Below are 27,117 nucleotides of genomic sequence, written 5' to 3'. Positions count from 1 at the left end.
ACGCCCCCCCCCCACCCCCTTCTCCTTCTTCTTCTCGCAGGTCCGACCGCTTTAAATCCTCCCACTGACGCGCACGTTTCCATTATACGCGACTAAAACACCAACCCATCGCACAGTTACACTGTTCTGACGGGGATTTATCACGCGACAGAAGGATTGTAACGTTAGGAGAGGCGTGTTATTTTGGCCTGGATCGGGATCGGATAGCCTCTCCTCAGGATCGGACAAGCTACAAGTCTTTGGAAAAAAATAACAACACGGTGAGTTCGACTCAACGAAGCTGTTGATCTTTACTCTCAGGCCTCTCTAGGAACACGTTTATTGTATTTTAACGTCTATTCGTCCTCTATATCTCTCTTATAACCGCCCACTGTGGACTAACGTTAGGGGAATTTATTTTCCACTAGGATCGAGTGATCATTTGCTGTGTAATCTCCCTTTAATCGCTTGCCTAATCATCTGTCCAGCTCTAAATGATCGTTTCTAAAGTTAAAGAGTTGCTATAACATGACACACCGAGAGGGAATGGTAACGTTAGCTTTTGCCTCGTATTAATGGAAAGCGCGTGATCTCGATGGCCGTAATAAAGTGTAAGCAGTTCTCGCGCCAGACGCGTCAGTTGGACGAGAACCGTAACAATTTATGTCAATCAAAGTGCTTAGTGACAGCCGGTGTCCTGACATTTTATCCTACCCGTCAGTTATGATGAGCCTAGTGCGAAAAAGTGGATGATTTTAAATTTGTAAGAGGCTGAGTGGCCCACATGTTGCTTTATGGGGTTGTTGTTTACGCAGTCCGATTTAACATGTCCTGTTTAAAATCGTTGCCAAATATGCCACCGAACGATAAAGGGATCGTTCACCCTAAATGTTAAATTGATTGTAGTCTTCTGCGCAAAATAAAAAAAAAAATCGTTGTAGTTATCGTTTTAAAGACGTTTTATACTAAACACTAACAATTTTCTTGTCATATTGTGAAGTGTAACGTATGCAATAAAACAATAAATAATGACAGATTTTGCCGATGACGCGATCGAGTGGCTGTTGCCATGGTTACCCCCTAAAGCAAATTAGGTTTTGTTGTGTGCGTTCACCTGTAGCGCACTCGGACCATGTTTTCACATTTTTATGTTCACCAAAAGGTTGTTGGATACTTTGTACTTAAAAACAACATTTTATTTGTAAAATAAAAATATTGAAAATATTTTTCATGAAAGGGGACATAACACACACAGTTTTGGCCAATCTCATGCTACTCTTGAGTACCTATATAGTAGTATTGCCTCCTTCAAATCTTCAGAGAGTCTTTAGATTGATCAGATTTATAAAAGAAAGATACACCTTAAAGGCTAATTTATACTTCTGCATCAAAACTACGTTGTAAGTTGTGTGTAGTACGTGCAGGCTGTGGCGTAGCCAGACGTGAACCTCTCCAAGATGTCACAGCACCGAACTGCAAGTGCTGGGATTGGTCTGCTGGTACCCCTCCCTCTGTACGTATCTGAGTTTTGTGTGTGTTTTGCACTTTAATATATTTTATTGTTATAAGATAAAACAAGAAAAATAAATAGTGTCTTACCATTTATTAAAAAAATTAGCGTTACATCACTTTGTTTTCCGGGACAAACAGTTCTGTCATGGTACAAGTCCATTTGGAGATTGAAAGAATGCCATCTTCTGCTTTACCATTGTCATCTCTTTTTTTTTGTAGTGTTCAAAAGAACAGTATCAAAGAAATGATCTGTTCTTTGATATTTATTTGCTGCCGTCATGGCTGATGGATACTGTAGACTAATGGTTTGCATGTGTACTGCACGTCGATGTCTGACGCAGAAGTATAAATTAGCCTTATTCTCTCTGAAAACAGCTGAGCTCCAGGATGCATGCCATGGGAGTAGCTAAAGAGTCGCGAGCACTTATGCTGCATTCACACCATGTTGTAAGTAGTGTGATTTTGAGATATCATACAATGTGCAAATCCAGCATTGATCTGGGCCTTGTTTATAAAACATTTGTCACCAAAACGACTGGAACAAACACTTGCGAAACTCTGTTGCTGCCCTGGAAAAACAAACGGCATCCACTGTTCACGTAATGTTGGGTTCTTTGGGAAGCTGAACAAGGTAATCTTTCCCTCACATGCCAAAACGCACTTCTTTGAAGGCGTTCTTTCTGTCCTGTGCAGCGCTGTCGACAACTTCCATAACCCAAATGAAACCTGTTGATGCACTGCTCTTGTACTCGCTCTTGTTGCTGTGTGTGTGCGCTCTTCCGGGAGAAGTGCCCATACAAGGAATTCCACCCTTAATGATGTCATGAAGGGCCATGCTCGAAAATAACTTTCAGAGACTTATACAAACCCAGATGTAGTGTATTTGTACTACGTCCTGTAGCTCAATTGGTAGAGCATTGCGTTATCAAGCGCAAGGTTGGGGCTTCGATTGCCCAGGAACACATGATAGGTAAAAGTTGATAGCCTGAATGCACTGTAAATCGCTTTCGATAAAAGCGTCTGGTAAATGCATAAATTTAAATTTAATTTAAGGCAAGCATGAAGCATCAGAACGCATTAAATAGCACTAGACACCCCCAGCCCTGTATTATAGATTGTTTCAAACCAAACATTGTTCCAGTGTTGTTCCAAATCTGTATTACTTTCTATCATCCTATTTTCTTGTGGGAATAAAAAAAAGCAGATTTTAGAAAAACATTCATTCTTTTCCATACTTTTCCATAAATTGAAAATGAATAGTGACTGAGTCTGTTATTCTGACTTACCTTTCCTTTTGTGTTCTAAAAAAAATAAAGTCATATGCGTTTTTAAGAACAAAAGAGTGAGCAGAAGACCAAGTACTCATTTTGAGGCAAACTATTCCTTTAAACTCCAGGTCTGTTGAAATGGTGGCAGGCAAAATATTATTTGTCCCCGACTTCAGTGAATTATTTGCACTCTGAATCCAGATACAGTTGAGTAAGACCTATCTCACATGACCCTCTCTAGATATTCCTCTCAGATTGATTAACATTTGTCAACTTCAGCTGTAAAACCACTGCTGTGTCTTCACAGTTGAGACTTAATCACTGCCAGCAGTGAGGACTTTGACCTTGTGCTCTCTGTTTTACATGAAGAATATCTGGAAGAGAATATTGACGTGTCAAAAGGCTGTAAAACCACATGGTTTTGATAAGAGAGTTAAAACAGTTGGTCTTAAGCCACATAGACAGTTGCTTGATCTTTTTGATGGAATGGAGAGAAGAAAATCTGGAGTCAGATGTTTTCTGTGTTGTTGTGATAGCCACAATTTTGTAGTTCGAATTCTTACAGTGCTCTGTCTAAAAAAGGACAAAAGTGCCTAAACTGCTTTTTTCTCTCTCTCAGGAATGATATGAAACTGGGCCACATAATGGAAGCCATATAGTGTGAAAAAATGTGTTTCTAATTACCGGGAAGGAGAGCAGAAAAGAGGGAGATAACAAAATGCTCACATTGGTGTGTTTCACATATAGGCTTATTTTAAGAAAGATAAATATCTGATTTCTCTAGTGAGGTGTATTATTCTACATATCTATGTAATCCTAAGCATTCAGGTGTTTTTTTTTTTTTTTAAGTCAGATGTGATTAATAATCAAATGCTTAATATCCATGATTTATGTGGTTTTGCAATGAATGTATGAGGATGTGGAGTCATTGTAACATGTCTTTTCAGTTTCTTTCTTTCCTTCTCTGTCTTTAGTGGTTTCTCTTTTTTTCTATCTCTGTTTTTCTTTTTTTACTCAGACACACATGCTCTTGTCCCTGTTTTTTTCCTATCATACAATTTGTCCTACTTAAAGTGAAATGTTATATACAGTCTAATTATAGGAAGAGGTCTGTATTTTTACCATCAATATCCCAGCGAGGTTAATAACAATGTTCACAAGCAGGGCCTTAAATTCATGGGACCCACTACATAGACACTATATCATAGAAGACATTATTAGGTCCCCTCTGTTGTCACAGGCTACAAGTTAAAAGTGTATGTTTCTGGGGAATGTTTCTTTACTTTTCTAGTCATCTGTTTGTTTCACTTTTTCCATCTGTTTTAGTCTCTTCTAAAGCAGTGCAAACAAACAGCGACTGTACCTTGCATTTGCATTTGTAGGAATGTTAGTAAAGCATCTATTAGTGCATTTAGATGGCAGGTGGTGTTTTGATGTGGTTTTAAGCGCAAAACTCTAGAGTATTCCAGCAGTGTTTTCAACCAGTTAATGCACTGATTACACACTTCACTTCATCACATGCATGAAAATACACGATTACTGTACTCCGTGCATATTAAGGAGGTTTAATATCAGAATTTAATCTTAACAATACATGCAGACTAAAGTACTTGCACAGGGTGAGTATAATGAGGTAATAACAACTATTAAGCATGCTTTGGGAGACCTGATCAGCCCTCAAAGATCTTTTAATATCTGCCCTTTACGGAATAAATCACCAGAATGCATTCACTATCCTTCTGTTTATGGCACAGAAGCAGTATTAATTTTGGCCATGCATTTTACTTGATGGATAGAGGTAGTGTATGGGGATATACAGTATAGAATACCGTTACGTTTATGGAGAGTCCCTGTTACCGAGTTTACCGAGTTCAGCGAGTTTATCCTCCTGGTCAATAGTTCACATTCACCGTGGCGCTGCAGTCTTCATCTTTCTTCTTCGGTTGTTTTCCTAGTTCGTGATTGGTCAACTTCAGATAAATCAACAAATTGGTTCGTTCAACTGCACGAATTCAAACCGATAGCTCACGAACTTTTTAGACATGTTTCAAAATGATCGGGAGGTCGGGAAGTGCTCGTAAGCCACTCTGCTCGGCTCGTAATTCATCGCAAATGATACGAGCCGCGACCATACGAGAATACGTGATTTCCACACGATTGAAAAAAAATCATATGCGAACTCGTACGACAGCAAAAATTGCACCATGTACGCCCGCCTTTAGGCTACTCAGTCAGGCGCTCGCTCACTCAGTACGCGCTGAAGGCTCATTGCAAAATGGCCAATGCGTTTAACAGACCAGAAATAGAAGATCCTCCAATAACCAACAGGTCTGGTGTTTGGGTGCACTTTACCAATCGATCGGGGCATCCAAACAAGCATGGAAATCAAAATGGACTAGTACTGTACTTTGTCGGAATTTCCTGAGCAGTACGATACAATTAACAGGCCTGCACGTTATTAGATAGAAGAACTGTTATAAATAGAACGTATGCACGGGCAGTTTTGAAAACTCCACCTAATTTGCTCTTGGCATAGTGCAGCACAAATCGCATTGTATCTGAAGGGCAACGCTGAGCCCAGGGTCCAGCGCCGCGCATACCGCGTCCTGTGTGAAAAACCCTTTAGCCATATGCAACGAGCCTTCAGCGCGTACTGAGTGAGCGAGCACCTATAGTGGAAAACGCAGGTTTTAAGAACATGCTTAATGTAATTGAGCCCCGTTACAATATTCCTTCACGAGAACATTTCAGCCAGACGGTAATTCCTGCTTTTTTTCCAAAAAACATAAGCCCTATAGAGAACCAATTGAGTAAAAACAGACTCAATATAAAGAGTTATAGAGTTCCATATAAAAAGTTACATCTTTTTATTTGTTCATAACTACTACCACTACTCGAACCGAACCGTGAATTTTGTGAACCGTTACACCCCTAGTAGTTACAAAATTTATTTTGGTAGCTATTTTATATGTAGTTTTCAAATTAAAATACTCATTAATTCTTCTCTCTTTAGACCAAATAAATTAAGCTTATGAGGAATTTGAATCAAGGACTGAATTTGGAAAATCTTGAATAAATTATGCCAATTTTCATTTTTGGGTGAACTATATATATATATGAGAGAGAGAGAGAGAGAGAGAGAGAGAGAGAGAGAGAGAGAGAGAGAAGCATAATTAGATACATAAGAAGCATAATTAGACAAATACAATAGAGATAAAAATTAAACTAATTTTTCAGATACTGTAGGTTTTACACATGTATACATTTATTTAACATCTTTTGTTGGTTAACATTAATGACAGACAGGTATTTAATTTGGAATGCTGTCTTTTTAAGATGGAACTCATGCATGAAATACTGAAACACGTTCAGTTTTCACCCACCTGTTCACCTTCAGTTAATCCATAGCTGTATTTACGTGAGATACTCTACACGATAAACATTTGGACTGCTGTGTGTGTATTTGGGCGCTGAGAACTGATCGTGATTCCGATCTTCTATCAGCATGATTCCGCCTATCCCGCCTTAACTAACTTTAAGTTAATCGACAACAAATTTTGACTCCCATGAAAATGGGACATCTGGTCACCTTATCCATACCCCTTCGGGTGCTGAGGCCATTGTCTCAGATCACTAGTTCGCGTTTTATTAATCTATCCATCCATTACGGTTGCTATACTGACTAGATGTGCAAATGGCTCTTATCTGATCACAATCCAATGACAGGGACGCACATTTTGAAGGACTATAGCCTATAGGATGCAATTTGAATGTCCGGTAGTCCTCAAATAACATTATAGTCCAGTTTCGTCTAGTTAATGAAAATGCAGCATAAATTTCATCATAATTTCGTCATCAGATATTATTCTTAGCTCGTCAACGTCTCGTCTCGAATTTTTTTTCGTGAACGAATATTTTTCGTCATTGTCTTCATTAACGAAATTAACATTGCACAGAGGACTGTGTGTTATTGTAATTTGAATTATAAAGAATGCATCATGAGATGTTTCACTCTATACACACTAATGGCAGCTTGGTATCGATGTGCCAGTATTTATGGATGTGTCTGTTTTTGTTCAGTATGCTATAGTCAATGCAAGGTAAATAGTGTAAGCCAAAGCAAAGGCTTACAATAAACTGTCCAGGGTTTACACTACATCACCTTTACTTGTTGTTTGTTTATACAAATGAATTGTGTGCTATTGCAAGCTTGATTAAAAGAAACCACATGTAGGAGGAAAAGTTGAATAGAAAAAGAGAATAAGGAAGAAGAGACGATTGGAAATGTGTAGAAATGAATTTAAATTCAACGGAGTCCTTTGCGGTTGAGTTATTAAATTCTGGATGTGTGAGCTGCAGGGAGGAGTTGTGATTTCTGGGAAAATGTCTTAGTTATGTAGAGGTCAGATGGTTCCTGCTTAGGGGATGGTTAGGGAGAGCATGCATACTAATAAGGTTAATTAATAAAAACATTTAATGTGCAAACAGGAAGAGGTGAGGTTATGGGAGTTTGTACTTAGTTGCAGGTGTTTAGAGGAGCTGGGTTGAAAGACGACCTTGCCAAGGTCACTGAAAGAGGAGTACGTGTTTTGCATAACAACAGTTCAGTTGTATTTAATTTCAAGGTGTGAGAAAATAAAGTACTGTATTTTGGTGATTAGAGAATCAGACAATACATTTTATTTTCCACATACATGGGGCGTGTGTGGGAACTACAAGACTTAAGCAACAATGGACAGCTTTCAGAAACGTTTTTCTTTAAAGGGGTCATATGATGCTTTTTTAAAGATCATTATTTTGTGTATTTGGTGTAACAGAATATATTGACATGCTTTAATGTTTAAAAAACACATGATTTTTATTATTATTATAGTTCCTCTTTCACCTGCCTCTCTCAAACACATAGTTTTCTACAAAGTCTCTCCTTCTAACAAGCGCAGTCTGCTGTGATTGGCCAACTTACCCAGTGCATTTTGATTGGCTGCAAGCTGGAAATGTAATGCCCCTTTCCATAATTGCGAGCTTCATCTTTCAAAATAAATGTGAAGACAGTTACTAATGTCCTTTGTTTTACCATCAGTTCAAGCCTGAACGGAGAACATAGTTGCGTGACAGACACAGTGATGAAGGTCATACGTGTTTGCAGTAAACAATCCATGGACGGTTAAAACAGCTGACTCCACTGTGTGACCATGTTTCTATCTCTCATGCACACACGTGCGCGATGCACAAAACTCAGCATTTGAACAATCAATAGCAAATACTTAAACTATTAACAAAACATACTTACAGTAGCTGATTCAGAAACGCCAGATTGTCGTAGCAAAGTCAGAATTACATCTGCTCCTACATTTATGTCGTCCATAAAATGCGTCGCTGTTCTGTTTTAAGTAATCTTAAAGATTCCTAAATACATCTACTTTCTGAAGGCTAAATGAGTGATTTTGATTTCGCCTCGATACAAACAGCATCTATCTGACATGGCTGCCTCAACATTAACTGCGGTTACTGAAACCACGCTGCCTTTCTTTGCGTGAACATTTGGGCGGCATTACGCAAATATTTCCAAATAGCGCATGTTTGAATGAGTCTTAACTTTGTAAAGAATATCTCTTTGGATTTGAGACTTTAGTCTTTGAAACTTTACAGATCTTCTTCATGCACCAATAGATTGTGACACTCCAAAGAGAATGGAAAAATTGAAATCGCATCGTATGACCCCTTTAAGGAGATAGCAAAAGTTATGTATGTCTGAATAGTCCACCAGAATTGTTATGTCAGGAGTAATTCAGTCTTAAATGGATCGTTCGAGAGGTTAAAGGGATAGTTCACCCAAAAACGAAAATTTGATGTTTATCTTCTTACTCCCAGGGCATCCAAGATGTAGGTGACTTTTATATAGCATATGTGGTGGATTCAGGCTCACAGGGCTATGTAAAGGTACACATCTGTGAGGAGGATGTGGACTGTAGATGTAGGGCAGAATAGCAAGGAGAGCACCAAAACAGTGTTGACGTCTTAAGTCTTGGAGGCGCTGATAAATTAACCTGTGCTGTAACTTTTTCTGAAGTCTTTAATTTCCTCATGCAGGGCTGGTAGAGCAGAAATGATTTATTTCATCTCTGAATCACAGAGAGAGACACTGAAAACGTCACCTAATGGAAAAATCCACTCACAAACTTGCAGAGCACGGTTGGAGATTCGAGTATATGGCTTGCTTTCCTCCTCTAAAGAAACATTTGCTTTCCCACGACCTGCTTTGTCACAACCTCTCTCTTACAAAACAAAATGGACATAAAAGGACCTAATATTGCTTATGTCATCTGTACAATTCAACGTTTTAAATGTCATCATTCAGATTTTAGTTTTTAGATAAGTAAAATAAGTAAAAACTGATTTTGTATGATTTCTTGAGGTAAATTTGGTTATAACTCCATGTCTATTTCTGAAATTTTATGAAATGGTGGTGTGAATATATCTAACCTTACGCAACTACATTTACATTTATTCATTGAGCAGACACTTTTATTCAAAACGACTTGAAGAATACAAGCGATTCATAAAGATTCATCATAAAGAGGCAATTGAACACATGAAGTGCTCTAATACAAGATTTCAGACATTTTTCAGATTAGTACAAGCTAGACAGGAATAGATTAACAAAAGAGAAAGCAAAGCAGATCTTGTAGGTCCCAGGCTTCTGGAGGAGATGCAGACTCATAAAGCAGGATTTATACTTTCACCTGGCTCCGGTACGCAAGCCTCTGCTGACTGCGCACCTTCCCAAATGGATGAGGCTTTTATACCTGTCGCATTTGCCATTGTACTATTTTTTGAAACGACAGGGGGCGACAAGGAGTAATTGTCCTCTAAAACCATCGGGGATAAACGGTAAGAAAAAGACATTTGCTGGTACAAGTTTTGTGATGAATGAGTTGATGAATTAATAATTTCTTTAAACAATCACAAACTTAAAACAATCTAAAACTATTGGCTTAATTTTGCCTCAAACACAAGACAACTTTAAGCAAATAGTGTATAATTAGTATCTAAAGACCCTTTCACACTGCGATTCCAGCAAATACATGGGTAAAGTGTTCCGGCAATTTTTTAAAGTGAACCCGGCAATATTGCAGTGTGAAAGGGGCTTAAATGAATTCTAATTCTATTTTTATACAATAAAAATAAAACATACTTCAAATAAAAAGCCTTGGACAAACTATGCAAAAAAACAAAAACAAAAAAAAACTATGCATTGTTTTACATCAAAAAGCAACCTGATGAAGTTTGACCTTCACATTAAACTGCTTCTGTTTTACACAAATGCCAGCACAGATGTGAATGTTCGGCTAGAATGGACCAGAACTGCACGAAAAGTAAAAAAAAATGTGTGCACCACTCAGAGCGAACTTCCGGCAACACCGCGATGACGTCATATTTTCTGTGTTTTGCTGATGCATTCTGAATCATTTGTGGAGGTTTGATTGTGCATGATGGAAGTCCAGCCAGAAGAGCTTTGCAGTAGTCCAGCCTAGAAATGACAAGGGCCTGGACTAGGGGTGTTCGACTTGGCAGTCACAAAAGTACATTATTTGCATGTGCTTTAAAGCCTTGCCAGGTTAAACATTTCATTTGCGGTGGTAGGGTTGCACGATTAATCGTATCTTAATCCGATAACGATTTCCACCTTTCTCAATTAATTAAAAAATAATCTTCATGGTATTGGCTGGCTCGTTATTTATTCTGAAACCGAGCGGCAACCTCCCGCTCTCTCTCGTGAGGCCAATAAGGAAGTGACTAAAACTGCAATTCATCGGCTGGCCGCTTGAGGCTGGCTGCAAAAGGGAGTCAGTCCCATAGACTCCCCATGTTAAAATGCCCAACTTTACAGCAGAAAAAAACATGTTTACAGCCTGGTTCAAAAAATGATTTTGGTCTATATTGCTAATTTTGCCCTTCATGACAACTGTGAGGGGGGTGAATTTTTTTAAAACTCATCCGTTTAAATTATATTAAGACTTAAAGTTCTGCATAATTAAGGGCGTGGCCACTGGAGTGACAGGTGGATTGCTGCTGCTGACAATGCCGCCGCACTAGGTGGGCGTGGCTTCAGCAATCAGCTCCCGCCTTTTTGCCCATTTTCGATTATCCGGGAGAGTCGCGCTGTGACGCGCTGCCAAGATGGCGACGGCCCGCTCTACACACTTTAGGCTTCAAAACCGCTAATGAGGAGTCTGTGGGTGACGTCACGGACACTACGTCCATATTATTTTACAGTCTATGTCTGAAACGTGTTTTTAATTGGCCATTTATGTTCTCACTAGTGTTCATGCTTGTTGTTGCCAGATGTGAAGAGCTTTACTAAGGATACTTCTAAGGATACACTTTCTGCCCGGTGTTTTATTTAATTTGTGCAATCTGGCAACCCTGTGTGCGTTCACTGATGGCGAAACAAGCACTGATGATGATATGAAAACATGCATGTTTAGCGATCTCTCCACAACGATATTCTGCTTACCGTATTTTTCGGACTATAAGTCGCACCTGAGTATAAGTCGCATCAGTCCAAAAATACTTCATGATGAGGAAAAAAACATATATAAGTCGCACTGGACTATAAGTCGCATTTATTTAGAACCAAGAGAAAACATTACTGTTTACAGCGGCGAGAGGGCGGCTCTAGATGGTAATGTTTTATATTGGTTCATTTCTCTTGGTTCATTTCTTTCGGTTCATGTCAAATTAATTTAAAGTCAGTAAGTCGCACCTGAAACTATGAAAAAAAGTGTGACTTATAGTCCAGAAAATACGGTACATGAAAGTGTCATATAGACAATGTGTGTTTTTTCACAAGCCATTTGTAGTGTTTGTGTCACCAAATGTGCCATGATCAAACTTTCACTGAGTTTCAATAATGGATCTATTGTGTTTGAGGAATAAATGTGCTTTTCCTACCTGTGACAATACAATGGGGAATAAATTGGAATTTTTGGAATTTATATTAAGAGTTTCTAAAGTTTTTACAAGTTTTCATGTTGAAAATGGCATGGCAATGTTAGTTTTCAGTGTGTATCTTTCAGCATATTTACTGTGCGATCTGAAATTGTCACTTAGAAAATGTAATGTGAATACAGATGAGAAAACACTAACCAAAACCATGAGTTTTGTATTATCATAATTGATTAAATGAAGTCAGCGTATAGTCAGTGTATGCTGGTTAAAGGACACATGAAAAAAAAATGTTTAGCAAAACATGCTAAAACCAGGCAAGGCTGGTTGTCTGATTTTAGTTGGTCATCCAGCCTGGTCTTTGCTGGTCAGAAGGCTGGTTTTGAACACTTCCTTAGCTGGTCAGGCTAGGAGACGGGCTGGAACAACCAGCTTAACCAAGCTGGCAGTCCAGTTTAAAACAGCTAAATTTAGGCTGGTTTTAGCAGTTTTTTTCCCAGCAGAATAGAATAATTGTTATTAATAATCGTGAATACATTTTTTATCAAAATAATCGTGATAATCAGTTTAACCATTATCGTGCAGCCCTATGCAGTGGTGCTCTGACATGCGCCTTTTCTGAACACATACACATGAAGTTAAATTTTGTGGTATATTTTGTGGTAAAAACACACAAGGTTTATATATAAACACAGCTGGTTATGTCTAAAGGGAAAGTAAACAGTTGAGAGAAAAACGGATGCGTGCCTGTATATTAGATGCAGGCTTTGTGGTCAGCAGTCTTTTTAAGCCCAAAATCCCTGACCTTGGCCTTTATCAAAGACAAGATCTACCTATTGAAGAATCGATAGGAAAAGACATCCCAGAATGTACTTCCAATTTAAGGCCTTTATATAGTATTATAAGTGGTGATGCATTGATCATAGCTGATTCAGAATCATATTTTAGTTTTTTGTTTTAAATTAGAAAATTGGTTGATTCTGATACTGGTTGCTGATGTTTTTTTAAGCAAATGTATTTATTGTTAGGTTTATGGTTTAGTTCAAAGTGTATAATTTAAGTCAATAATAACTCAGACTTTTTAACTTGCCCATAAACTGTTAGGTTAGTTGGATCTAGGGCTGTCACTTTTAGTTCGAAAATCGAATGCACAATCGATCGGACCAAACAAAAAAGTTTGGAAAATGAAAATAGGGAATCGATTTTAACCAAATATCCACACTATTCATTTTAAAATAATTAAACAATTAAAAAATATAGATGTAACAAAACTCACAAACAAGCAGAAAAAGAAAATAAAGAATTCTGAAAGTGCAGTATGCATTGCGAAAGCTAGACAGAAAATACTGATTGATTTCAGTATTTGATTTCAATGATTTCAATGTTAAGTCAATGTAAAGACGCATTTACGTGCGTCTGGAGGTCTCGCGGCGTGGTAGACACGAATTTGCCTCATTCGCGCATCTAGTTACAGGATATTCTGAGTTATGAAAAGGAACATTGCAAGCTGACAGTAACCGGCTTTTGTGGTGGAAAATTGGCAGTAACCCCCACCTTGCGCAGCTGTACCTGAGTGTCCCTGAGACATCAGTGCGGTTGGAGCACGTTTTCTTTTTGAACAGTTGTTTGAAATGGATTTAATCATTATTTAAATTTTTTTGAATTGACTAAATAATAAATGCAGTCGGGTTGAAGCCTGCAGTGATGTTTTTCTTTTGTTATGGCAGCCGTCCCCTTTGCAGTCTGCATATATATTTTTTCGAGGATGTTGCATTTCTGTTGCTGTTTGTTATTCTGCATGAAACTTCATGCCAATAAATAAGACATTTTGGTGACTTGTGCGTTTCCAGTGCTCTCTTTACGTTCGTCCGTTATTTGACGTTGAAAAAGGAAACGTCTTTTTTTGTTTTAGACATGGAAAATCGATTTTACAATCGATTCAATTAACACTTATGTCTTAAAAATCGAAAATGATTTTTTCACAAAAGTGACAGCCCTAGTTGTATCTATCTCATGCCTTTAACACTGAATCATCAGATCCTCCTGTCCACCCTCTCTTCACTGGGCATCACAGGGATTCTACTTCACTGTGATGCCCAGTGAAGAAAGAGTGGACAGGAGGGTCTGATGATTCACAGTGTTAAAGGCAGGAGATAGATCCAACTAACCTAACATTTTATGGGCAAGTTATAAAGTCTGAGTTATTATTGACACTTTGAACTAAACCATAAACCTAACAGTATAGATGCCACAAATGTGTAACTATATACTGCAATTCTATAATTCTAAAATGACAATTATTTAGAATGGTATGATGCCAGTTTTCTTTTACTGTGTGAATGGCAGCTGCATGATGCATTTATCTGCCTGTAAAATGTAATGTTAACCAGAATGTCCAGTTGTAAGCAATTCCTACTAAATCTGAATAAAGGCAAATAAGCTATTTATTCCTGCCATGACTAACTAGTAAAGACATCAATGTGTTCTGTTTGGCCAATCAATGGTCTTAATGTAATATTGGTTATATCTAGTCTTAGTAGTTGGAAAGGTTTCTTTTGTGGTAGCAGGTGTGTTTTTTCATTAATTTCAAGTGTGTCATCTGTTAAACAAAAGTTTAACCAATGAAAAACATGACTGTTTCCACCATTCCATTGGTTGGACTGTCTACTAAAGAAAGGACAATATTATTGACATGGACTTTAATGGCTAGATGACTCTTCTATTCACATCTCTAGCTCATAGTGATCTCGTTTTCTTTTGCTTGCATGCACATTTGTCTAGGAGCTGTGTTCTTGTATATGTGTGTTCTGTAAATATTTGCCACCCTTTGTGAATAGGAACTGAACCAGGTGTGTTAAGAGGCCATGTTTGTTTTAAGATTATGTAAAATGAGAGGTAATCAAAACTCACCTAGCAGCTACATAAAATGAAAGTGGCTCTTGCATATATACTGTATGCCATTAAATTGTCTTTCAAGTTTGAGTCATGCAAAAATGTAGTTTTTAAAGCTCATTTGGTCCGTACACTCTGATCTAATCTGCAGCTGTTATAAATGTTCGTATTGTTGTTTCTATTTATGGTTTTGCAAATAATTACATTTTTTCTGTACCCTATTATTTTAAAAATAAAATAAATGTTTAAATACTTTTTAAAAATGGTTTTTCTTTTAAAATGGTTTTTCCTTATTTTTAAGGAATTTCTCCATTTTGGGCTTGTCTCCATCCAGACTTTTAATACTAACTTATATTAAATGTCATATAATGCATTTTATGTTTTGGAATTCATAGAATTGTATATAATGTTATAGAATGGTATGAAAAGCTACTGTATGTCGTGACATTCCTTGGAATTCCATAAAGTTGTATGATTCATTACATGAAAATTAATGTCACCATGTTCTTTGCATTCCACATGCACCAGTGTCTGTGGCAGCTTTTCGGACATAACATGGTGTAGTTGGTGCTAGCAAATTTTAAAAATGCTTTACAAACAAACAAAAAAAAACATCTGCAGATATGGCCCTGTTTAGGGATCTGTGCCTTGGTGCATACGGACATCTGACTGCTAAGTAGGGATTGTGTTTTTCAGCAATACAGTGCACCCTTAATTTACAGAGAAAAGAAGGTCATGGCAAAATCTGTCATTTGTGATTTGTTCTTTTTTCTACTTTGCACTTTTTGTTAGAAAATCTTTATTTAACATTTATTCAGGTGTTAGGTAAGGTATCTAATATTTTGATACTTAATTGCCATGATCTAAATATTCTTAAAAATTAAAAGTTTGTTGTGATTTGAAAGTGTGTTTGCATTATTATGCTATTATATATTCAGTGGCATAAAATGGTCTAAAAATGACAATAATATTGTTTATTACAATTATTTCTGGAGTAATATATCGCACAAGAAAAAGTAGTTATCGTGACAGGCCTAGTCCCATAAATGTTGCAGTTGATTTCCCTTGATGCAGTAATTAGCAAACAGTGTAAAGATTTTAAGAAGGTTGATGTTTTTTCATGTTTTTCTTGGTCCTGCTCTATTATGTTAATTATATTATTATACACTACCAGTTACAGAAGACACTTTAACAGTCTGTCACAAGCAATTCCAGTTGCATTTTTCATCATTGAATTTTTTTAATTATCCTTTGACTATGTTGTGGCTCTCCGTCTAGAGGCCCGTCTTTTTTTTTTTTTTTTGGCCCGATGCCACACGTACTTGCCGACCCCTGGTGAAGGCTGTTGAGAACTGAAAGCCTTGTGTTTTTAAAGGGATATTTTTTTATTTAAGTTTTTATTTAATATTGTGTTGCTGTGTTCATCAGTCAAGCAGGTTTTTTATTGTACTGTCAGCTGTGTATGCTGAAGTTTGTGTTTATCCATGTGGGTAATTCTCGGACAACAGCTGCTTGTTGTTGTTGTTTTTTTTTTTTTTTTTTTTTTTTCAAATGCTGTCGCTTTTTCATTCATGGCTGTTTTGGATGTCACCCTTTGAAGAAGAAAGTCTGTGTGTTTGGTTTGTGTACTGAGTATCAGCAGCAGTGTTAAATGAGGCTTTATAGAAAATCTTACTGAGCAGGTTTATTGAGTGGGTCACAGCGAGATTTGGTTATTCATGTCAGTTTGTTCATTGTTTATTTGAGGTTTTTTAATCCAGTGTGCTTTATTCATTTACACATTAATGTAGACAGCTTACTGGAAAAACTGGAACAAACTGTAATGATGCACACATAGTTAAAATCTGAACACTGTTAATGATTAATCGTAATAAATGGAAATGCATTGTTTTAAGACTATTAAAACGAAAATGTCAAGTAGAGAAGCATTAAAGATTAATGTTGGCTAATAAATGTAACTTTTACACTTTTAAAATGCAAAACGATAAACGAAAAAAACACAATGATATGTAAAATAAAATGATAACTTCTAGCAACAAAAAGAACAACATGAGCTGATGAATGTGACAGATCCTCCTACAATCCAAAAATAAAATTGGTTTAGTGACGTCAAAGGGTTTAAGGCCTGACCAAAAAAAAAAGTAGAATAACACAATTGTGGAAAACTAAACTACTTCTTGCCCACAGGTCATTTCTCTAAGAGCAACACAGATCTGCTAAAAGGATGGAAGCTAATGGTTGGCTGTTTATCTGACATATATGGCCTGTGGTTATTTGCCATCATTTCCAAGTTGCTTGTTATTGTTTCTTAGTGCTGCCTGGTTATGCTGCCTGGTTATGCTGTGTGTGTGTGTGTGTGTGTGTGTGTGTCTATGTGACTGTGAGTGACCCCCCCCCCCCCTTTTAATCTGATCTAATAACCAAAGGTCTTCAACATAGTGTTGAGTCAGAGACTTTTAATCTCTCTGCTCTTTGTATTCTGCTGAATGCTTAATTACACACACAAACAGTACATGTTTCAGCTTGGCAGGTAGAAGTCGTAATCTGCATTTCAGAGCACTCAGGGTGTGTGTGCGTGTGTGTGTGTGTGTGTGTGTGTGTGTGTGTGTGTGTGGTAGTTATTATGTAACAAGTAATGTATGTGACCCTGGACCACAAAACCAGTCTTAAGTCGCTGGGATATATTTTTAGCAATAGCTAAGTGACGCACTGTTTTCAACATTGATGTAAAAAAGAAATAATGGTAATACTTAATTCTTATTCTTAACTAGTTGCTTATTAACATCCATATTACTAGCATATTGGGTGTTTGTTAGTACATATAAAACACATTTTAATGCCTTATTATGGATGTATAGCATTTTTTAGATCCCTTAATCCTAAACATATACTTCACTAACTATTAATAAGCAGCAAATTCCGAATTTACTGAGGGAAAAGTTCTACTTAATAGTTGTTAATAGTGAGAATTGGACCTTAAAATAAAGAGTGACCAAAATATTTCATGAGCACCAAATTACATAATTCTGAAATATCATGTAACACTAAAGACTGGTGTATTCAGTACATTTTAAATTTAAATGAAAATAATTTTTATTTTTTTATTTTTATACACCATTACAGTTTTTACTGTATCAAGTAAATGCAGCCTTGGGGAAAATAAGTGACTTTTAAAAAAATATTTAATAATCTTGCAGACCCCCTAAGTTTTCAACAATGTATGTTGATATTTTAATTATGTAAGAGAAGCAGATTGCATCATTTTCTTTCCATTTCATTTGAAATTAAATGAATGTTAATACATTAAGTTATAATCACACTGACTTTCAGTAGTGCTGACCTTAGGAGAAGCAAATGTGCTCTTTTTCTACTGAAGAACTGCTGTTGATCAAGATGGTGATTCAGATTCGGGTGTTTCAGTGTGGGGTTTTTATTTATTGTTTGTCTCATACTGCTGAACTACAGTTGCTATGGTTGGTAAATACACTAACAAACCATGAACATTACCCATATATATATATATATATATATATATTCCTCTAACACACACACAAACTGCATGCTGTGTCCACAGTTACTGTCGTTGGACCACACTATCAAACAGGATGTACGCTTGTGACACGCACACGTCTCTGTAACTGTCAGAAAAAAATGTGCTGTTTTCTAGGACTGCTAGGGCAATTAATGACTCACTTTTTCTGTATATAATATCAAATCACTATCTGTTAGCTAACTTGTATGTGCTTTTCTTTCTTCAGGGCTGTACATTGGTGCACACACTGGATTCAGCATCCTTGAGACTACAAAAATTGTCCTATTTTGTCATTACTACATTTTAACAACATTGGAGGAGGAGGAGGGGGTGAAAAATTGGACCTCCCAGCTACTCTCATCCAATGTCCCAGAGACAGTATGACTACTGTCCGGGCACTCAACTGCTGAGTGGAAACCTCTGAAAAGGCCATCCTACTTTCTCTTGCCCAGACATGAAGGAGGTGAGGCTGTGGACAGCGAGTGATGTCTCTGATTGGCTGACTGATGAAGGCATGCAGGAGTACATGGATGCATTGAGGAATGTGGACGGCCCAGCCCTCTTGAGACTCTCTGAGGAAGACTTTAAGGCCTCGCCTTTGTCCCTGGTCACGGGGGACAGTGGTCGACAACTTTTGGAGCGTATAGAGACTTTGCGATTCACCAGCCAAATGAAGGCGCATAAGAACAACAACCACGAAAACAGTAACCAAGCCAATGGTCACAGTGGCATCACCCTTAGTGTTAGCAACGGCAAGATCCTCAACGGCAGTCCAAAGAATGGCTTGCACTCGAAGGTGGTTCGCATCTTGATTCCGTCGCTGCCTGAGCAGGAGCGCACGCCGTATCCCACTGAGTGGTTCAAAACAGGTGTGGCCTTCCTTTACGCTCTGTTCTGCTTCCTCACGACAACAGTCGTGATCTCAGTGGTGCACGAACGTGTCCCACCCAAGGAAGAGTCTCCGCCCCTGCCAGATAAATTCTTTGATCTGTTCAATCGTGTGGAGTGGGCGTTTTCCATCTGTGAGATCAACGGCATGCTGCTCGTGGGACTGTGGTTTACACAGTGGCTTCTGCTTAAACACAGGTCGGTTCTTTAATCATTTTTTTAAGTGATTTTAGTCTATGGACACTCCTAGTTTCTGTACATTAAAAAAGAAACTGCAATAATTGTAAATACTGATTAAAGAACTTAATTAATTAGCTTAAATGGCTTGGCATAACTATATTGTTTGGCTGTTTTCTGACCCTGATTTCTCTCCGTTTGCAGGTCCATAATCGGTCGCCGGTTCTTTTTTATTGTGGGGACTCTGTATTTGTACAGATGCGTGACCATGTACGTTACAACATTACCTGTGCCAGGCATGCACTTCAAGTGCTCCCCCAAGGTAACTGTGGAAGGACAACAACTATTGTAGCTCATCACTGAAACTAGACCTTTTATGCAGGTTAATTTTGACCTAGAGAAGGCATACTTTCTGAAGTGGATTGTGCTAAATACAGGTGCAAACAGGGTCAAGTGCTCAAACCACATGTAGATGAAAAAACGTGCTCTCGGCCATAATTTCAGTTCTCAATCATGCTTCTAAATATAAATATGCACATGCAACTGATGTTTTAGAGCTGCAGCAGAAATTATCTGTGACTAATGACCTATATTTCAGTCTGCTCTTCACACAAAGAATTTACAGACACCATGTGGTTACCTTGTGGTTTCTGAATTAATTGTATCAGAAAATCTGCATTAGCCATATGAAATACAATAAAGGCAGAATATTTATTTTTGAGTATCTCACTCTTATGTGTATGTGCTGTTGTCATGTTGTTTGCACTTGTTTTAAATAAAATGCTCCACTGCTTTAGTTTATTTAGAAGGAAGGACTATCCTTTGAACCATTTTGTGAGAGAGTAATAAAGATAACATAATGAATTAATGAAATAATATTTTGGTTGTTTGTCTATCTATAAATGGTTCTGTGCTTGTATATACTTCTATTTGTGTGTGTGTGTTCCAGCTCTTCGGTGACTGGGAGGCACAGTCACGGCGGGTAATGAAAATGATGGCCGGTGGCGGCCTGTCAATCACCGGCTCTCACTCTTTGTGTGGAGATTACTTGTACAGTGGACACACAGTGATGCTGACTCTAACATACCTCTTTATTAAAGAGTGTGAGTACACATACTCCTAAACAATCATGTCAGAAGATACTTCAGAATGTGATTTTAGCCTCTGAATGTTGTTTTGGTTTGTTGATAACTCCATCTAGTGGAAATGAAGGGCAATGACATATACACTAAAAATACATTATTAGAAAATACTCAGAAATACTTACATACAAGTTTGATAACACCATTAGTTTGGTAAATGCATCTACTTGCACCATGAAATTATTATACCAATTTAGTTGTTTTGCTTTTGTCTTTTAATGGGTAACAGATTCTCCACGGAGGTTCTGGTGGTATCACTGGATCTGCTGGTGCCTGAGTGCGGTCGGCATCTTCTGTATCCTCTTGGCTCATGACCATTACACCATTGATGTGGTTTTGGCCTACTTCATGACCACACGCCTCTTCTGGTGGTACCATACAATGGCCAATCAGCAGGTACATTTTTGTTTGTACCTTGTACCTTTATTCATGTACTAAATTAAATAAATTATGAATTGACATAATTTTTCTAAGATATATTTAAAGTGATAATCAGTATTTAGATGCATTTCTTATTTATGTTGCTTGCAACTTGAAAAGAGAATTCCATAGAACTACAATGAAACAGACATTTATGGAATCATTAAATTCACATTATGTATGTGTGTGTGTGAATTATGGAAGCATATGGGTAGCATTATTCAATTTGGGATGTAATATGCAAAATGACAATGCAATATGTAAAATGGCAATGCATTTCTGTATTTACATTTACATTTTACAATAAATTTGTGCAACGTTTGGTGCAAAATGAAAATGAAAATTAAATTACATAATTTTCATTTGCCATTTACTACACCAGTTTTAATATGTAAAATGAATATTAATTTTAACGCTTTATAAGTTGCAAAATTAAAATGAAAATGTATTACAGAAATGATTAGATATGTCTAAACATGTTAAAGCAAAAACTGTGGCAAAATGATCATTTAAATGTTATTTTTCTTAAATGCATTAACACTCACAGTCAAGACACTTACGATTGCATTTTCATTCCGTGTCCCGCAATAAATGTAGCAAAATTCAATGTGCACATTGAAAATGCATTCCGAGCCGATCACGTGTCCCCGCCCTCGCGCCACGTCAATCATTGTGTGAACAAGGCGGGGCTTACAGAAGGTCAGAGACTCAAATCTCAAGGAGCGGATTCAAGTGAGACAAGATGAACAAGACAGTTGGTCCGTGTATGTTTTGATCATTTCGGTTTATGGCTTCAATATTTCATTCGCACTTGTGAGCGGAGCTGAAACGCTGCTTTCATCTGATTGGTCGAATCGGATCGGTTTTCATCTGACAGCCTTCAGCTCTGTCTTTTCATTCTTTCAGACAGAATAAGAGTCAGTGCGAGTGAAGCACTGTAATGTCTGAAACTACGCTCACTGTTAATTAGCATAATATTTGAATCAGATGTAGCTGGGCAAATTCGTGCTGCTGAGACCTGCAAATTATTTCTAGGTTGTAGTATTGTATGAATATTGTCCCACTGATAAATACAGTGCAAATAGTTCTGTCCCTTTGGATAACAGTGAAGTGGAAATAAAAATCAACAATAGACTGAACAGTTCCATGTCTGTAACATTTACCACTCTCATCTTTTAAGTCATAAGGCACTAGGTATGTGTGTGTGTGTGTGTGTGTGTGTGTGACATTAATAAATAATTGTAAAAATGAATAGCTACATTTCTAAATAAAAATAGTAAAATTAGCTCTATGCTGCTCAGTGCTCCTGTAGCCTACCCCAGAGCGCCCTCTCGCGGCTGTAGACGGTAATGTTTTCTCTTGGTCCTGAATAAATGCGACTTATAGTCCAGTGAGATTTATGTTTTTTTCCTCGTCATGACGTATTTTTGGAATGATGTAACTTATACCGAAAATACAGGTAACATTATTATTATTATTTATTATGAGAGTAATTGACGCAGACTAGAACTTTAATGTTTCACCAAATTCAGCTCAGATCTTCAGACTCGTCTGACTAGTGTTGCTTGTATAACTGGCCAGACTTACCTTCCCAAAAAATCCTATTTAATTTTATTTCATAAATTTAACTATATTTATTTCCACTTCACTGTTATCCAAAGGGACAGAACTATTTGCACTGTTTTTATCAGTGGGACAATATTCATACAATACTACAACCTAGAAATAATTTGCAGGTCTCAGCAGCACGAATTATGTGCCCAGATACATCTGATTCAAATATGATGCTAATTTACAGTGAGTGTAGTTTCAGACATTACAGTGCTTCACTCGCACTGACTTCGCACTGAAGGTGGAGCGATTACACCAATCAGATGAAAGCAGCGTTTCAGCTCCGCCCACAAGTGCGAATGAAATATTGAAGCCATAAACCGAAATGATCAAAACACACACGGACCAACTGTCTTGTCCATCTTGTCTCACTTGAATCCGCTCCTTGAGATTTGAGTCTCTGACCTTCTGTAAGCCCCGCCTTGTTCACACAATGATTGACGTGGCGCGAGGGCGGGGACACGTGATCGGCTCGGAATGCATTTTCAATGTGCACATTGAATTTTGCTACATTTATTGCGGGACACCGAATGAAAATGCAATCGTAAGTGTCTTGACTGTGAGTGTTAATGCAATTAAGAAAAATAGCATTTAAATGATCATTTTGCCACAGTTTTTGCTTTAACATGTTTAGACATATCTAATCATTTCTGTAATACATTTTCATTTTAATTTTGCAACTTATAAAGCGTTAAAATTAATATTCATTTTACATATTAAAACTGGTGTAGTAAATGGCAAATGAAAATTATGTAATTTAATTTTCATTTTCATTTTGCACCAAACGTTGCACAAATGTATTGGAAAATGTAAATGTAAATACAGAAATGCATTGCCATTTTACATATTGCATTGTCATTTTGCATATTACATCCCAAATTGAATAATGCTACCCATATGCTTCCATAGTGAATATGATGCATAAACTACACTGCACTTGTGCAAATATTTCTTCAAACAATTCAATTCAGTTTTTTAATGGCATGATTGTGCTTATACAAAATTGAAATATTTACAATACAATTATGAAACGTGTATTGATAAAGTATTATATGCCAGACAAGTGATAACTAGAAAAACAATAAATATACAATACAACAATCATTTAAATGTTAAAATAAGGTGATAACTCATTAATAAAAATAAGATTAAAAACATAAATTAGACATTTATCGAGGGATTATGAAGAAAAACATACGTTAATACACATACATAGATGAACTTTGATTATATTGATCAAGCCAGTAGTTGGTTTCTGAGGGTGTGCACCTAAAAAAATACATTTTATTACAGTTGATTTGCTAACTCTTCACTTAGTAACATCTGCATTTGATATATTTCTGAAAAACTTGGGCATTACATATATTGTCTCCAAATTGGATCTCTTCTACTGTCCTATAGGCTCTAAAGGAAATTTCCACTGGCAACCTGTTCTCTCGTGTGTGGTGGTTCAGCCCATTCCAGTACTTCGAGAGTAACGTCCGTGGCATTGTGCCTCGAAACTACCAGCTGCCGTTCTTGTTGCAAACAATGACGAGTGCCCGGGTTAAGTACAGTAAGCTGGACTCCCGTGAGTCATGACCCGTGACTCCTGATCGGCTGGAGCTCTGTGAGACTCTAAAAGAGAAACTGCTCTTCCCATCATCCCCTGCAAAATTGGTTGAGCACTGTGACGCATATACACTAATCATTTTGTAGTATTTGAAGCATTTCAATGTCCGTAGCAGGTATGTACTGTATATGCAGAGCAAAGCATCTAACAACTGGATTTGATTTGCTGCTCTTTATAAAGGTTAAAAATGCCCAGGCCTTTGTCTGATTGAGCACTAAGCCTTTTCGCTGTCTCCTCGAAGGACTTGGTCTGGCACAATAGGTCATGTATGGTTCATTTACCTGCCAAAACCATATTTAATAAACTGGAACCCTTATAGATACAGATTTTCTTTTTAAAAAGCATCGTTTTGTAATGATTTTGTTAATTCCGGAGTAAGATTTTTTTCTAAATATTTCACACGATTATTTTCCAACAAAGGTGTCGTCCAAATAGAGTATCTTTTATAGATTTGTACCTTCCTGACAGCTGGAACCTCTACAGCTTCAGTGTTTTATAGTGCCTTTCTTCCATACACAAATATATATTTCATCATACAGTACGTACACATGTAATATACAGTACACACACATCAATACATCCACAGTGTACATGCTTTAAACATTTACATAATGTGTTAACCCGCAATGTTGTCTATCTGATTGTCTAAATGTTTTGTTTAGCCTGTGATCTTTAACAGAGGCCGTATGTTTTAGTAGAAGCTTTGAATGTGGGAGCTCAGTTCTGCCTTTTACATTGCAGCAAACCTTCAAATCAAACCCGGAGCACACACACACTTCCTAGTGTTTTAAATTGGATAATTATGTTCAATTATTCACAACTGGAGATTTACTTTTTCTTTTCAGTAGGGACTAGTTTTGTAGTTTTTTTGATCAGAATATAGTGTTATTTTGACAAAACAATACTCATATTTTTTGTAAAGACAAAAGGGCTGTTCATACAGGAAGTGTTTTTGCTTGCAAAAAAGATATATGTAGTGGAATAAGATGAAATGTTTAATAGGTTTTTGACATAAAAAGCAGTGATTGTGGTCAAAGATGTCTGTTAAGTGTGTTTACATAGCAAAACAACTAAAAGAAGGTGCAGAAGTATACCAGAGCACATCTTGTGTGAATGACCTCGGCATTTGTGTTGGCAACTAATTTAATGCACCAACGGTTTAAAAGTGAGATTAGCTCAGTTTCTTACTGCAAAATTATTTTCGTAGAGAATGCTTTGGGTACCATCTTTATATTATGGAAAGTCAGCTTGTATTCTTTGACAGAAAAGATTTACTCATACAGACAGAATGTTGTTTACAATATCACACATGAAACTAATGATATAAGTATGTATAGATCAGGTAATCTGTACATTAAAGAACATATGTTCTTGTTGTATAATGTACAACATTACATGTACATTTATTAAAGTAATGATCCCTATATGTGTAGATTTAAACTAAAGATGTTAGGTAAAAGAAGGTATTTGAGAGCTTCTTCTTTAATGTGAAGTGTGTCTGCTCAAAATGTGCTTTCACTAGCCAAAGGGAATCATAAAGTCTTGCTAAATAGCCAGAAGTGTTGTGAATGTTCTGGAGCAAGAACCAAATAGAAACTGGTGGTATTTGTGACAGGTAGACTGAATGATGAGGTGAACAGGCCTGTAAAACGACTGAACGAGTCTCTGAAGTGTGAATGTACAATCAGTGACTAAATCAGAAGCACTTTAAAACGATGCCCAGCCACACGCTTCTCTGACACGCTGCATTTCAGCGACCTGCACTCTAATAAACCTGCAGGGTAGAAACACTATTTTATTATTCCCCCAAGCTACAGCATGATTGATGATGGTTTTACGATTTGTCTTTCATATGAAACTGAGAGTGGAATCAGACCTGTGAATGTGCAACACTATGTACCACTTAGTGTGGATATGAATGACTGCAATATGCCACAAGGGTTTCTTTTTTCTTCTTCTTCTTTTTTTATGGAAAAGTCATGAAAACCAGTTTTGGGTTATAAAAGGTTTTAAATTCTAAATAATAAATTGTTTGTTTATTTAATTGGGAAATCCAGATTGTTAAGCTGTTAATTTAGCTTTGTGTTACACTGCCAACTGATTGACTTGATAAGTGCACAGAGTGTTGGTTTATGATATGATGACTATAAATGTTGTTTTTTTGTTGTTTCGTTTCATTTTCATGTTATAATCATAAATCCATCAGTCACATTACTTTGTTGTCTAATGTTAACCAGGTTATTTGTGCTAAACAATCTCTTAATATGAGACGAGGAGTGGGTCAGATATTGAATAAAAATGTTTAATATTCTATATTGTTGTCTAAATTCTCATTATTTTCCCTTTATACTTTTCTCCAAGAATCAATTAGATGATTGCTGTTCTTCATCAGCTTTTATTTCAAATGCTAGTGTTTTAAATGATACTGCCTGACAATAACCTTTTAGATCTAGATGGTTACTCATAGCATTACTCATGCTGACAGTGTATTGAGCAGATGTTGACTATTCAACAATATCAAGTATTTGAAATATTCATAAAGTAAGCCGTAGTCAAACAAATTTTTTTATCATATTTGTTTACCAGATTTTCTAACAGCTTGTGCCAGCGCAAAACTATCATCAGTATTTACTTAAGACGTGAATGAAAAGACACGGACAGTTATTTTTTGGCTGACATTATCATATATGCATTTTTCAGAGTTTCCCTTTCAGACACAGAATCGATGGGAGAGATTTAGATGAGTCATGCATGGTGATTTACTAAGGATTATGGTAGTCAGTTTATTGGTATTTGTGCCATTATTTTATGCCCAAAAGAAGCATGTCTTACCCCTTTTTGTGAATTCTATTCACCTGATTATGACTACATCTGTTTGTTTGTGACTGTTAATTTACCCCAATTGGTGAATATGGCCCATATTATCCTTAGGTAAATTTGCCTTGTCCCAATTTTGGGGTTTGGAGCAATCTAGCCTTCTAATACAGTGGGGAAAATATTTATTTGATCCCCTGATGATTGTATAAGTTTGCCCACTTACAGAGAAATGAAGGGCCTGTAATTTTTATGGTAGGTTTATTATAAGAAAAGAGGAAAGACATTTTTTGTAGTTGGTCACCAGGTTTGCACACATCT

The 27,117-nt window shown here is 37.0% G+C and overlaps 1 protein-coding gene across 1 annotated transcript; it reads left to right on the top strand.

The window, feature by feature from the left end:
* Positions 1–26,295, top strand: LOC113093188 (phosphatidylcholine:ceramide cholinephosphotransferase 1-like). The gene is made up of 6 exons (XM_026259050.1): positions 1–260; positions 18,359–19,218; positions 19,402–19,519; positions 20,147–20,300; positions 20,569–20,735; positions 23,772–26,295. The coding sequence occupies exons 2-6, from the start codon at positions 18,587–18,589 to the stop codon at positions 23,949–23,951; spliced, it is 1,251 nt and encodes a 416-aa protein (XP_026114835.1). The 5' UTR covers positions 1–260; positions 18,359–18,586; the 3' UTR covers positions 23,952–26,295.
* Positions 26,296–27,117: the final 822 nt, after the last annotated feature.

This window comes from Carassius auratus, unplaced genomic scaffold, assembly GCF_003368295.1.
Source record: "Carassius auratus strain Wakin unplaced genomic scaffold, ASM336829v1 scaf_tig00214921, whole genome shotgun sequence".
Classification (NCBI taxonomy): domain Eukaryota; kingdom Metazoa; phylum Chordata; class Actinopteri; order Cypriniformes; family Cyprinidae; genus Carassius; species Carassius auratus.
The sequence above is the reverse complement of the archived record's forward strand: the minus strand, read 5'-3'. Positions and strand labels throughout refer to the sequence as shown.

Coding starts and splice junctions, on each gene's coding strand:
- LOC113093188 (XM_026259050.1), top strand. CDS start 18,587: ATGAAGGAGGTGAGGCTGTGGACAGCGAGTGATGTCTCTGATTGGCTG. Junction 19,219..19,401: donor TGGCTTCTGCTTAAACACAG/GTCGGTTCTTTA, acceptor CTCCGTTTGCAG/GTCCATAATCGGTCGCCGGT. Junction 19,520..20,146: donor ACTTCAAGTGCTCCCCCAAG/GTAACTGTGGAA, acceptor TGTGTGTTCCAG/CTCTTCGGTGACTGGGAGGC.